We start from the raw sequence: 12,636 nt of genomic DNA on the forward strand, positions 1-12,636 counted from the left end.
CAGTCATGCGTGCATACATTTTTATGTATGGGTGGTCCCAGGGATCAAACCCACTACCCTGGCGTTACAAGCGCCATGCTCTACCAATTGAGCTACAGAGGACCATTGGCATTGGAAAACCTCCCCGGTCTTTGTGGTTGAATCTGAAGTTCATTGCTTGATTGAGGGACCTTACAGATAATTGTATGTGTGGGGTACAGAGATGAGGTAGTCATTAAAAATCCTAATATTGCGCACAGAGTGAGGCCATGCAACGTATTATGTGACTTGTTAAGCTAATTTTTACTCCTGAACTTATTTAGGCTTGCCATAACAAAGTTAAATACTTTTTGACTCAAGAAATGTTAGCTTTTCATTTTTTTATTAATTTGGAGAGAAAAAAACTTGAAAAAAAAACATAATTCCACTTTGACAATATGGGGTATTGTGTGTAGGCCAGTGACACAAAATCTCAATGTAATCCATTTTAAATTCAGGCTGTTACACAACAAAATTTGGAAAAAGTCAAGGGGTGTGAATACTTTCTGAAGGCACTGTAAACTACTAAAAGAGCGGATGTCTTTATTTCGTCCAGATTTATAAATCCAGTCAGAAATGCAGAATTTAAACAAAACATGTTCAACTTTAAAAAAGCACCCGATATAATTCCTACTTTGAGACGCTTGATATGGTCCCCCCCCGGCTTATTTTTCATGATCTGAAAAGCAAAAGTGATCCTAGATCAGCACTCATAGTCTTGGATACCTTGTAAATATGGGCCCAGAAGTATACAGTACCATTCAAAAGTTTGGACACACCTACTCATTCCAAGGTTTTTCTTTATTTTTACTATTTTCTACATTGTAGAATAAGAGTGAAGACATCAAAACAATGAAATAACACATATGGAATCATGTAGTAACCAAAGAAGTGTTAAACAACTCAAAATATATTTTATATTTGAGATTCTTCAAAGTAGCCACCCTTTGCCTTGATGACAGCTTTGCACACTCTTGGCATTCTCTCAACCAGCTTCCATGAGGTAGTCACCTGGAATGCATTTCAATTAACAGGTGTGCCTTGTTAAAAGTTAATTTGTGGAATTTCTTTCCTTAATGCGTTTGAGCCAATCAGTTGTGTTGTAACAAGGTAGGGGTGGTATACAGAAGATAGCCCTATTTGGTAAAAGACCAAGTCCATATTATGGCAAGAACAGCTCAAATAAGGAAAGAGAAACAACAGTCCATCATTACTTTAAGACATGAAGGTCAGTCAATCCGGAAAATGTCAAGAACTTTGAAAGTTTCTTCAAGTGCAGTCGCAAAAACCATCAAGCGCTATGATGAAACTGGCTCTCATGAGGACCGCCACAGGAATGGAAGACCCAGAATTACCTCTGCTGCAGAGGAGAAGTTCATTAGAGTTACCAGCCTCAGAAATTGCAGCCCAAATAAATGCTTCACAGAGTTCAAGTAACAGACACATCTCAACATCAACTGTTCAGAGGAGACTGCGTGAATCAGTCCTTCATGGTCGAATTGCTGCAAAGAAAGCACTACTAAAGGACACCAATAAGAAGAAGAGACTTGCTTGGGCCAAGAAACACGAGCAATGGACATTAGACCGGTGGAAATCTGTCCTTTTCGTCTGATGAGTCCAAATGTGAGATTTTTGGTTCCAACCGCTGTGTCTTTGTGAAACGCAGTGTAGGTGAACGGATGATCTCTGCATGTGTGGTTCCCACCGTGAAGCATGGAGGAGGAGGTGTGATGGTGTGGGGGTGCTTTGCTGGTGACACTGTCTGTGATTTATTTACAATTCAAGGCACACTTAACCAGCATGGCTACCACAGCATTCTGCAGCAATACGCCATCCCATCTGGTTTGCGCTTAGTGGGACTATCATTTCTTTTTCAACAGGACAATGACCCAAAACACACCTCCAGGCTGTGTAAGGGCTATTTGACCAAGAAGGAGAGTGATGGAGTGCTGCATCAGATAACCTGGCCTCCACAATCCCCGACCTCAACCAAATTGAGATGGTTTGGGATGAGTTGGACCACAGAGTGAAGGAAAAGCAGCCAACAAGTGCTCACCATATGTGGGAACTCCTTCAAGACTGTTGGAAAAGCATTCCAGGTGAAGCTGGTTGAGAGAATGCCAAGTGTGCAAAGCTGTCATCAAGGCAAAGGGTGGCTACTTTGAAGAATCTCAAATATAAAATATATTTTGAGTTGTTTAACACTTCTTTGGTTACTACATGATTCCATATGTGTTATTTCATAGTTTTGATGGCTTCACTATTATTCTACAATGTAGAAAATAGTAAAAAATTAAGAAAAATCCTCAAATGAGTAGGTGTGTCCAAACTTGACTGGTACTGTATGAAGAGTAAAAAAATATGGTTGTGTTTGAACTGTATGATTAAATGCTGTTCAAATGTCCTATGAATGAAATTAAAATGCCATGTGTCTTCATATCACCTACAAATTGCCATTAAATCTGGAGAGAAACATGATGGGGATGTATTCCAATCAGCATCCAATTTGCATGCTGAGAATGTTGTGGTAATATTAGGTCAAACCTACGGTAAATATACAATTTTCTAAATGTTTTTTAAATGTTCTGAGGACCTCCAAGATGAGGTAAAATGTATTTTGCATGAACATCAATGGAATATTATGTTAAATCTAAAACAAAAATGCTATGAATGTCATAAAAACGAACTTTCATTCTTACAACATTAAGGGAATGTCCTTAATGTTGGACATTCCCTGTTCCCACAACCTAATTATATGTTCTGGGAACCGTTAAAAAAACTCAAAGGCTGTCAGTATTCTTGCAACATCAAAGGAATGTTTTGTGCACCCTGATACAAACATTATCTGAATGTCAGCACAACTGGACATTTTTTGCGTTTTGTGAACATATCTCTTGTCATGACCCCACAATGTTACCACAACCTAATGAAACATTCTGGGAACCTTTTAAAGAACAGACAACATGTGTTCTGGGAACGTTCTTGTAACATCAGGTGAATGTTTTTTGCATCCTAAAAGAAACATTGTAGAATCATCCGCACAACTGGTTTTATGTCTTGGGAACATATATTTTGTGTTGTTCCCACCAGACTGTTCCCACAACGTAATGAAACATTCTGGGAACCTTTAAAGAACAGATTAAATGTGTTATAGGAAAAGTCTTGTAACATCAGTCAATTGTTGTATACAAACATACAAACCTTTGGGGAAAGTTTCTGTGGTGGTTGTTACAGATGTTGTGCACAACAGTTTTTAGTGAATGTTAGAACATTCCAATGATATTTAATCTAAAACATTTTTGATAAGTAAATAGATTTGAACAAAAATGTTCTCTGAATGTTTTTGGGATGTTATCATCCTAATGTTAGTTAAAAACCCTAACTTGAACTTAATTGGAAACTTGGCTAATATTCAGGGAATGTTCCCGGTTTGCTGGGTTGTTATGTAGCACACTCTGTCAGGCCTGCTTTTTGTTCCATATCTGTACTGAGTATTAAAGTTAAGCAAACTTTTCTAGTGCTAAATTTGGCTTTGGATGATTGATAGTACCATTACAGAAGCAACCTAGATAGCTCACTGGAAGATACCATGTATTTTTCTGCACAGTCTGAGGCACACACCCTGAAACACACACACACACACACATCATACACACACACACACACACTGTGACAGAGTGTGTGTTTTATCTCCACAGGGAGACGTGGAGTCTAAATCCTCCTGAGGTACGGAACGCCCCCCTGCAGTATGCTGGATGGGGACCCAAGGGCCAACAGCTGGTAAGAGACCACACACACCTGTCTACAACCTCACTGTCTCACTGAAAAAAAAACACATGCGCACAAATGCGCACACACACACATCTCCATTACCGATATGCTCCAGCCTTGAACTTGAAACAAATGTTATTCCAACATTTTGAAGGCATGCCATTTGACAAATATTTGACAAACACCGTGATAAGCCGTGATATATAATAAGCCCCTCTATGCTTTCCCTTTCTCCACAGCACCACGTTGGAGATTATGTCAAAACGCTGTTATTATGGTTAAAACAGGAAGCAGTCTTGTTGTTATTGTGTGAAAGGAGAGATCTTCTAAAAAGAGCAGCGTCTCTCACAGCTACAATAGCTTTGTTGTTTTCACTCATTAGTACACACTTTCTCATTCACCTCATAACACACAGCACTTCAGATTGGACTAATTACAGAACAACAGTAATAGGCTGTATTTCCTTGTGTTTCTCCACTAACTTACCTTTTACTGCAAATCTGTTGGTTTTTACATAATTGCTCTTATCATATAATTTGTCTAAATTAGGCTACAGACACATTTAGAGGGAGAAAATATTAATATTTCAAGCTAGTACAATATGAGATTGCGTCGTCTGCCAAGGGAGAAAGCAGTTATATTTGCATATGGTAATATAGTACCGGATTGGTTTATTTTTGTTTTGATGTTTATCTGCGTGTTTGGTTTAATGAAGAGCTGTATGGGTGAACTGTCTGAGCCGATGTGTTTACTCTCACCTGATAACACCAGTTAGTTATTCTTCTCCCATTTCTGGACGGAATGATTTTGCATATTAAAACCTGTCGCAATTGTCAGAGTTGTCCATCATATGACATTACATATATAAAACGTGTGTGTGTGGATCCAGCGGTGCTGATTGCTCTGTCATGTAGAGTAATTGCCCATGGCTTACTGATCACAGCAGGATGCTTCTCTGTCCCCTGGTTCCACAGCACAAACACACACACACACACACACACACACACACACACACACACACACACACACACACACACACACACACATTAGAGCCTCATGTACAAAGGGTGTAGAAAATGAAGAGAGAAATATAACTGCTCCCACCTCTCCCACCGACACAGGGTAAAGCTGCAGGACAGGAGAGGAGAGTGGATTGACAGTGGATTGGTGGTGGTGCCACACACTCACCCCCCCAGCAGTAGTCTTCTTAATCCCTACTACTCACTATGGCACAGTGGGCATACACCAGCAGTCCAACACAGCATCAGCAGCTGAACACAGTAATGCCAACCTCCCCACTGACACCCCTGTCTGAACCAGTTCTCAATCAGCCAAAATGTGTGTGTGTGTGTGTGCATGGTTGTGTGTGTGTGCCCCTTCAGTGATTCAGACGGCTACTGTACCTTCATTAGAAGCAGAGGGGTGTTTTGCTTACTACTCTATTTGGAGATAGAGTGGAATATGACCTCTTATGAAATCTGCTTCCTTTTATATCTGCTGTATTCAATGCTTTAAGGCATGTTTTGTCACTCAGTCCAGATTGTGTTGATGTGTCTTTTTGTGTTGAGTGGATATGTCTCCAGGCTGAAGGATGGATGAGTGTTTTCAGAACTGAGTGAATGTCACACTGATGAAAGTTCCCCAGGAGGAGTGTCAGTCTTTTTTCTTTATCTAGTAATTCATTATAAGGTAATACTGTTTTAGTATTATAAGGTAGTAATTCTGTTTTGATCTAGTAATTATAAGGCAGCCATAGTGTCAAGCTGAAAAGAACGCATTTGAAAGCCTGGCAAGAGGCAAAAGCAAAATCTCTGAAATGCACCCAACAGTTATTTTGGAGGTACCATACTGACAGTAATGGGACGATGGTGTAGTCAACCCAGCGCCATGTCCTTTTTTTACCCAGATCTTTATCTTTGAGAACAACATCTACTACAGAGCAACGGTGGAGAGCAGGACCATTCGCCTGGTGTCCACAGGGAAGGAGGGAGTCATCTTCAATGGCCTGAGTGACTGGCTGTATGAAGGTAGGAGAACTACAAATACACCATCACTACTGCATACAGCTACTCTAACAGAACTACAAATACTAGCTGGATAGAGAACGCTTGTTAGTTACACCCCAGTATTGCAGCAGTATTGAAACACAGGTCATGGAATGACAAAGAAAGTCCTCCATCTATTCTGTACCATGTTTCAAACAAGGATAAGGAACAATACATTTTACATTTTTACATTTTTAGTCATTTAGCAGACGCTCTTATCCAGAGCGACTTACAGTTTATTTTTTCATACTGGCCCCCCTTGGGAATCGAACCCACAACCCTGGCGTTGCAAACGCCATGCTCTACCAACTGAGCTACATCCCTGCCGGCCATTCCCTCCCCTACCCTGGACGACGCTGGGCCAATTGTGTGCCGCCCCATGGGTCTCCCGGTCACGGCCGGCTACGACAGAGCCTGGATTCGAACCAGGATCTCTAGTGGCACAGCTAGCACTGCGATGCAGTGCCTAGAGACCATTTTGTTTCCATTTTAGTCATTTAGGAGACGCTCTTATCCAGAGCGACTTACAGGAGCAATTAGGGTTAAGTGCCTTGCTCAAGGGCACATCGACACATTTTCACCTATTCAGCTCAGGGATTCGAACCAGTGACCTTTTGGTTACTGCCCCAAAGCTCTTAACCGCTAGGCTACCTGCCGTTTTTAAGATCAGTTTTTCCCTCTCCTCCGAGACAGAAGGCTATCTATGGCTTGTGTTTGTAAATTATTCCCTTTTAAAGAGAAACATCTGGTTGCATTTCACTATCGTTGTCCCCAGAGCTCCCCTAGCTTTTCTGTGTTTAGGCAGTATTCATTAATTCATGGCTGCAATCGCACTACTACTGTACCTCCATTTGTAATGTGATATGAAACATTTCCTGCTCAATATTGTATGTGAGCTATCTACAGATCTGTCTACTGTATTCATTTTTTCATTCATTTTATTAAAATTGTTCCCCCTCATTGATTTGTTTTGTTGGCTGGCTGATGGTTTTAAAACTTTCGATGTAACCCCTTATATAACTGGATTACTGGATGGGATGTGTATTTTTATAGTGTTTTGACTGAGTTTCATAACAGCAAGCTTAGGTTTAAGGTGAAGGTAGTACCTCCTCTCTCTACTAGTCACTGCAGTTCAACCACAGGGCATTCTTGATCCCAAATCAGTTTTTGAGAGTATTATTAAATCATTATAACACACTTACATATAAAATGTTTAGTCATTTAGCAGACGCTCTTATCCAGAGCGACTTACAGTTAGTGAGTGCATACATTTTCATTTTCATACTTGTATACCCTAAGGTCACTCTATCACTATGTAGGCCCATAGAGTACCACAGTATGAGTCATAATACCCATAAAAAAGGTCAAACAGAGAAATGGTTCCAATCGTTTTTCCACCATTCATTTTTCCCATAGGGGATTTTAGAAACACATTAGGGCTGTGTTTCGTGTAGGCTTATCCTGGCGTGATGTTTTGATAACCGTGTAAATATCTCTAGGATAGAACGAACGACCAGCTGGCTTGGGTAGCAACCCTAGATTTGTGTCGGGACTATATCTTGTGGAAGGATGAAATAGTATGAATAAATTAATCAAAATAACGATTTTAATGACAATATGTACCCGTTGTATAAAAGTGATAATGCCCTCGAAGCCGGTGTTTGGAGGATATATTGGCACGGTTTGCCGGCCCTCGACTTTGTCTTGGGCCAAACAACACCTGTGCCAATATATCCTCCAAACACTGGCTTCTCTGGCGTTATCACTTAAGTGGAAATATCTAGGAGCAACAACGGCTCAGCTGCGAAGTGGTAGGCCACACAAGCTCACAGAACGGGATCGGCGAGTGCTGATGCGCGTAGCGCGTAAACATCGTCTTTCCTCGGTTGCAACACTCACTACCGATTTCCAAACTGCCTCTGGAAGCAACGTCAGCACAATAACTGTTTGTCGGGAGCTTAATGAAATGGGTTTCCATGGCCAAGCAGCCGCACACAAGCCTAAGATCACCATGCGCAATGCCTAGCGTCGGCTGGAGTGATGTAAAGCTCGCCGCCATAGACTCTGGAGCAGTGGAAACGTGTTCTCTGGAGTGATGAATCACGCTTCACCATCTGGCAGTCCGACGGACGAATGTGGGTTTGGCGGATGCCAGGAGAACGCTACCTGCCTGAATGCATTGTGCCAACTGTAAAGTTTGGTGGAGGAGGAATAATGGTCTGTGGCAGTTTTTCATGGTTCGGGCTAGGTCCCTTAGTTCCAGTGAAGGGAAATCTTAACGCTACAGCATACAATTACATTCTAGACGATTCTGTGCTTCCAACTTTGTGGCAACAGTTTGGGGAAGGCCCTTTCCTGTTTCAGCATGACAATGCACCCGTGCACAAAACGAGGTCCATACAGAAATGGTTTGTTGAGATTGGTGTGGAAGACTTGACTGGCCTGCACAGAGCCAACCTCGACTCCATCAAACACCTTTGGGATGAATTGGAACACTGACTGCTAACCATGCCTAATCGCCCCCAATATCAGTGCCGAACTGCCTTACCTCACTAATGCTCTTGTGGCTGAATGGAAGCAAGTCCCTGCAGCAATGTTCCAACATCTAGTGGAAAGCCTTCCCAGAAGAGTGGAAGCTGTTATGGCAGGAAAGGGGGGACCAACTCCATATTAATGCCCATGATTTTGGAATGAGATGTTCGACCAGCAGTCCACATACTTTTGGCCATGTAATGTAGTTGCATAGTATTTACCTGCCAACAGTGTTATACAGTGACTCTTGAACTGCAGGACCTGATTTATGTTTGAATGTTGTACATTTTATAAAATGTCTTCATGCAGGGCTCCCTTGAAAAAGAGGCCTTGGTCTCAATGGGACTCCCTGCTAAAATAAAGATTAAATAAATAAAGTAAAATAAAATCTCAGAGCAATTTCATCAGACTGGTGTGCGTGTGTGTCCCTCTCCCTGTCTTACCAGAGCAGAATGCTTGGTGTGAGGGTGAGGGTGGTGTAGTATAGTAGTGAGACAGGTTTATCTTCCAGCCAGGCAGGACAGGAGTGATTGTCATGCAGAGCAGAGAGAGTGTCACACAAAACCCACAGCGCAGGGCGTGGATCTCTTTACAACACCCCAGTGCCGATTTATCACTGCAGATGTGTCGCGACAGGAAACGAGAAGCTGTCTGTCTGTCTATGGGGTTATGTATTGGAATCGGAAGTGTGTTATTGAGTGGTGATGATGTGGAGATGTTTGCACTGGATCGGAGTAACACTTCCTTTGATGGGCCTTAGGCTACTGTGCATAGTAAGCATAATACTGTATTTTCACATTCAGTATATACAGTGCCTAGTGAAAGTCTACACACACAATGACAGGTATTCGTATTAACATTTTAGCTTTTATAATAAACTAATGTCTTTACAGTGTTACATATTAGTTTCACGGGCACAAAATGTGCTTCAAAAGTAGCTAGAATTCATATAGGCCCAATATAGGCTGCATCTCAATTAATTTTTCAATTTAGAGCCCTGTACACACCCCTTGCACAGTTTTCAGATTTTGCTGCCTTAAAAATAAATGTAAAAAAAGGGATTGACTTTGATTTTTTCCCCTACTTATCTACACAACCTGAAAGAAAACATATATAGACATTTTTCTAGTAGTCTATCTGTGTCTCCCTGAGGGCTGTGGAGATCTGGGTCATGGTCCTCTTGCTGTCACCATGACCACACTGACACTGATATACAGTAAGTAATCCGACCCACTGACCTCAGAACTCCTTCACCAAAGCTCTGCCATGCCATGCCAGGCCAGTTTCAGCCGTATTTCCTCCCATTGATTCTCAGTGGGTCAGCAGAGAGCACAGCTCTTTCAGATCACCTATACCCTGCTTTGACTCCTCATACAGATGGTATTTTGATATGCATCAATAGAATGTGTGGGATGTATGCTGTCATACTGTACTGTAGATTATGTTGAACAATGTCCTTGAGAGCATTCATTCAGTTATTTTATCATCCATATCTCATCCCTAGAACGATAACTCAACATGTTTGTCCAATATACCCATCATTCACCGCTCTCACAATCTCTGTATGCTGGTCTTCATCGTTCTTCATAGACCATCCTCATTCTCTGTCAACTGAAGTTGAGTCATTTTGTGTTAGTCTCAGGGGAAGACTGCTGTTTGTGACGTTTCTTTAATAGGAAGCCTTCCTGGAAGGTCTATGCTGCCACCTGGTGGGCTTTTGTGGATTATATTTGACTGGGGCATATAACTGCATTCATTTAATTACTTATCTTGTCCTTTTCTTTACCTCTGTTTTCAAATGACATTTTGACATGCACTCTCCACACCTGATGAATGATAAATAAGTTGACCCAGAACATAATCTGATATTCTACCTGCCTCTGTATCTCTGTCTGTAACCCTGCAACATATTTCATAAATAGCAATGAGTAATGGACCTCTACTCCAGTGACAGTACAGTAAATGGGTGCCATAAATCAGACAGGCCACAGCACATCTGCTACATCAGCATCTGTTTACACAGTGTTGTGTGGAGGAAATATCATTTATCAGCACACACAGCTAATGAAGTGACTTTGGGATATGATGACATATATACTTAACAAAAATATAAATCAAACATGTAAATTGTTGGTCCCATGTTTCATGAGCTGAAATAAATGATCCCAGAAATGTTCCATATGCACAAAAAGCATATTTCTCTAAAAGGTTGAGCACAAATTTGTTTACATTTGCAAAGATAATCCATCCACCTGACAGATGTGACATATCAAGAAGCTGATTAAACAGCATGATCATTACACAGGTGAACCTTGTGCTGGGGACAATAAAAGGCCACTCTAATATGTGCAGTTTTGTCACACAACACAATGCCACAGATGTCTCAAGTTTTGAGGGAGGGTGCAATTGGCATGCTGACTGCAGGAATGTCCACCAGAGCTGTTGTCAGATAATTTAATGTTAATTTCTCTACCATAAGCTGCCTCCAACGTCGTTTTAGAGAATTTGGCAGCATGTCCAACCGGCCTCACAACTGCAGACCACGTGTAACCACGCCAGCTCAGGGCCTCCACATCCGGCTCCTTCACCTGCAGGATCGTCTGAGATCAGCCACCCGGACAGCTGATGAAACTGTGGGTTTGCGCAACCTAATAATTTCTGCACAAACTGTCAGAAACCGTCTCAGGGAAGCTCATCTGCGTGCTGGTCGTCCTCACCAGGGTCTTGACCTGACTGCAGTTCGGCGTCGTAACCGACTTCAGTGGGCAAATACTCACCTTTGATGGCCACTGGCACGCTGGAGAAGTGTGCTCTTCACGGATGAGTCCCGGTTTCAACTGTACCGGGCAGAAGGCAGACAGCATGTATGGCGTCGTGTGAGCGAGCGGTTTGCTGATGTCAACACCAGATTGCACCATGGCGGCGGTGGCGTAATGGTATGGGCAGGCATAAGCTACGGACAATGAACACAATTGCATTTTATTGATGGCAATTTGAATGCACAGAGATACCGTGATGAGAACCTGAGGCCCAATGCACGGCCCCATGTTGTAAGGATCTGTACACAATTCCTGGAATTTGGAAATGTCCCAGTTCTTCCATGGCCTGCATACTCACCATTTAAATTGACTGATTTCCTTAAATGAACTGTAACTCAGTAAAATCTTTGAAATTGTTGCATGTTGCGTTTATATTTTTGTTCAGTATACATCGTATCAGTAAACAACAGACTATTAGCTTTATTATTAATCTTATAACTATCTTGTAACCTTATAGCCTTAAAGCCTGCCTTGAAGATGAATGGACATTATTTATCACCATATTTTTTATACAGTGTTATACAGTAGTTCATTGTTTATGGGGTTTGTTGTTCCAGAGGAGATCCTTCAGACCCACATAGCCCATTGGTGGTCTCCAGATGGCCTCAGACTGGCCTACGCCACCATCAACGACACCCTGGTGCCCAAGATGGAGGTACCCATTTTCACTGGCGCCCCGTATCCAACAGGGCTGGAGTATCATTACCCCAAGGTAAATCCCAGAGACAGCCTCATGTCTATATTCTCTGTCCTCTCTGCCCTACACTGCCCTGACCTTTTTTGAGTTAGTGGTATTGAATTGAGTACCAATTGTTGTTGTGCAGATCGTCTCTGGTTCAAACCCAGGTCGGAACAGAAAAGGGATCAACTCTTCTACAGAGTTGTGTGTGGATCTGACAGTTGACTTCACACAGACAAAAAGGTTCCATATAGATACTGTATAACCCACTGAATTATATGATCTCTGGCATAACCTGTCTTTTCCCCTGGAGGCTGGGGAGGAGAACCCTGTAGTACACCTGTCTGTGGTGAGTTTGAATGGCCCCCTTCACACGGTGGAGATGAAGAAACCAGACGACCCCAGGATAGGGTGAGTGTCTCACTGACTGAATGACACAGTTACACGGTTCAAGATAATCTTTATTATCCATAGGGCAGGGATCATCAACTAGATTCAGCGGCGGGCCGATTTCGTTCTTGAGCGGATGGTCAGGGGCCGGAACAAAATAATTTGTAGACTGCAAATTGACCGCAAGAAGCCCAGATATAACATTTGACTAAAACATAATCATTTCAAACCTTGCTTACATTTGTATACTATCAAATATACAGTATCTCTCTATTATGCGTTGGAAAAGCTGGTTGAAAGAATACCAAGAGTGTGCAAAGCTGTCATCAAGGCAAAGGGTGGCTACTTTGAAGAATCTCAAATATAAAATATATTTTGATTT

The 12,636-nt window shown here is 41.9% G+C and overlaps 1 protein-coding gene across 1 annotated transcript in view; it reads left to right on the top strand.

The window, feature by feature from the left end:
* LOC311098989 (A-type potassium channel modulatory protein DPP6-like) overlaps window positions 1-12,636 on the top strand; it is a 73,544-nt gene that overhangs the window by 52,070 nt on the left and 8,838 nt on the right. Inside the window, exons 7-10 of the mRNA XM_084139571.1 lie at window positions 3,717-3,798; window positions 5,696-5,816; window positions 11,743-11,897; window positions 12,178-12,275. Coding sequence (XP_083995697.1) covers window positions 3,717-3,798; window positions 5,696-5,816; window positions 11,743-11,897; window positions 12,178-12,275 — 456 coding nt within the window. The remainder of the gene's footprint in view (window positions 1-3,716; window positions 3,799-5,695; window positions 5,817-11,742; window positions 11,898-12,177; window positions 12,276-12,636) is intronic.

The sequence above is a fragment of the Coregonus lavaretus genome (assembly GCF_964263955.1).
Source record: "Coregonus lavaretus genome assembly, chromosome: 23".
In the NCBI taxonomy this organism is placed as follows: Eukaryota; Metazoa; Chordata; class Actinopteri; order Salmoniformes; family Salmonidae; genus Coregonus; species Coregonus lavaretus.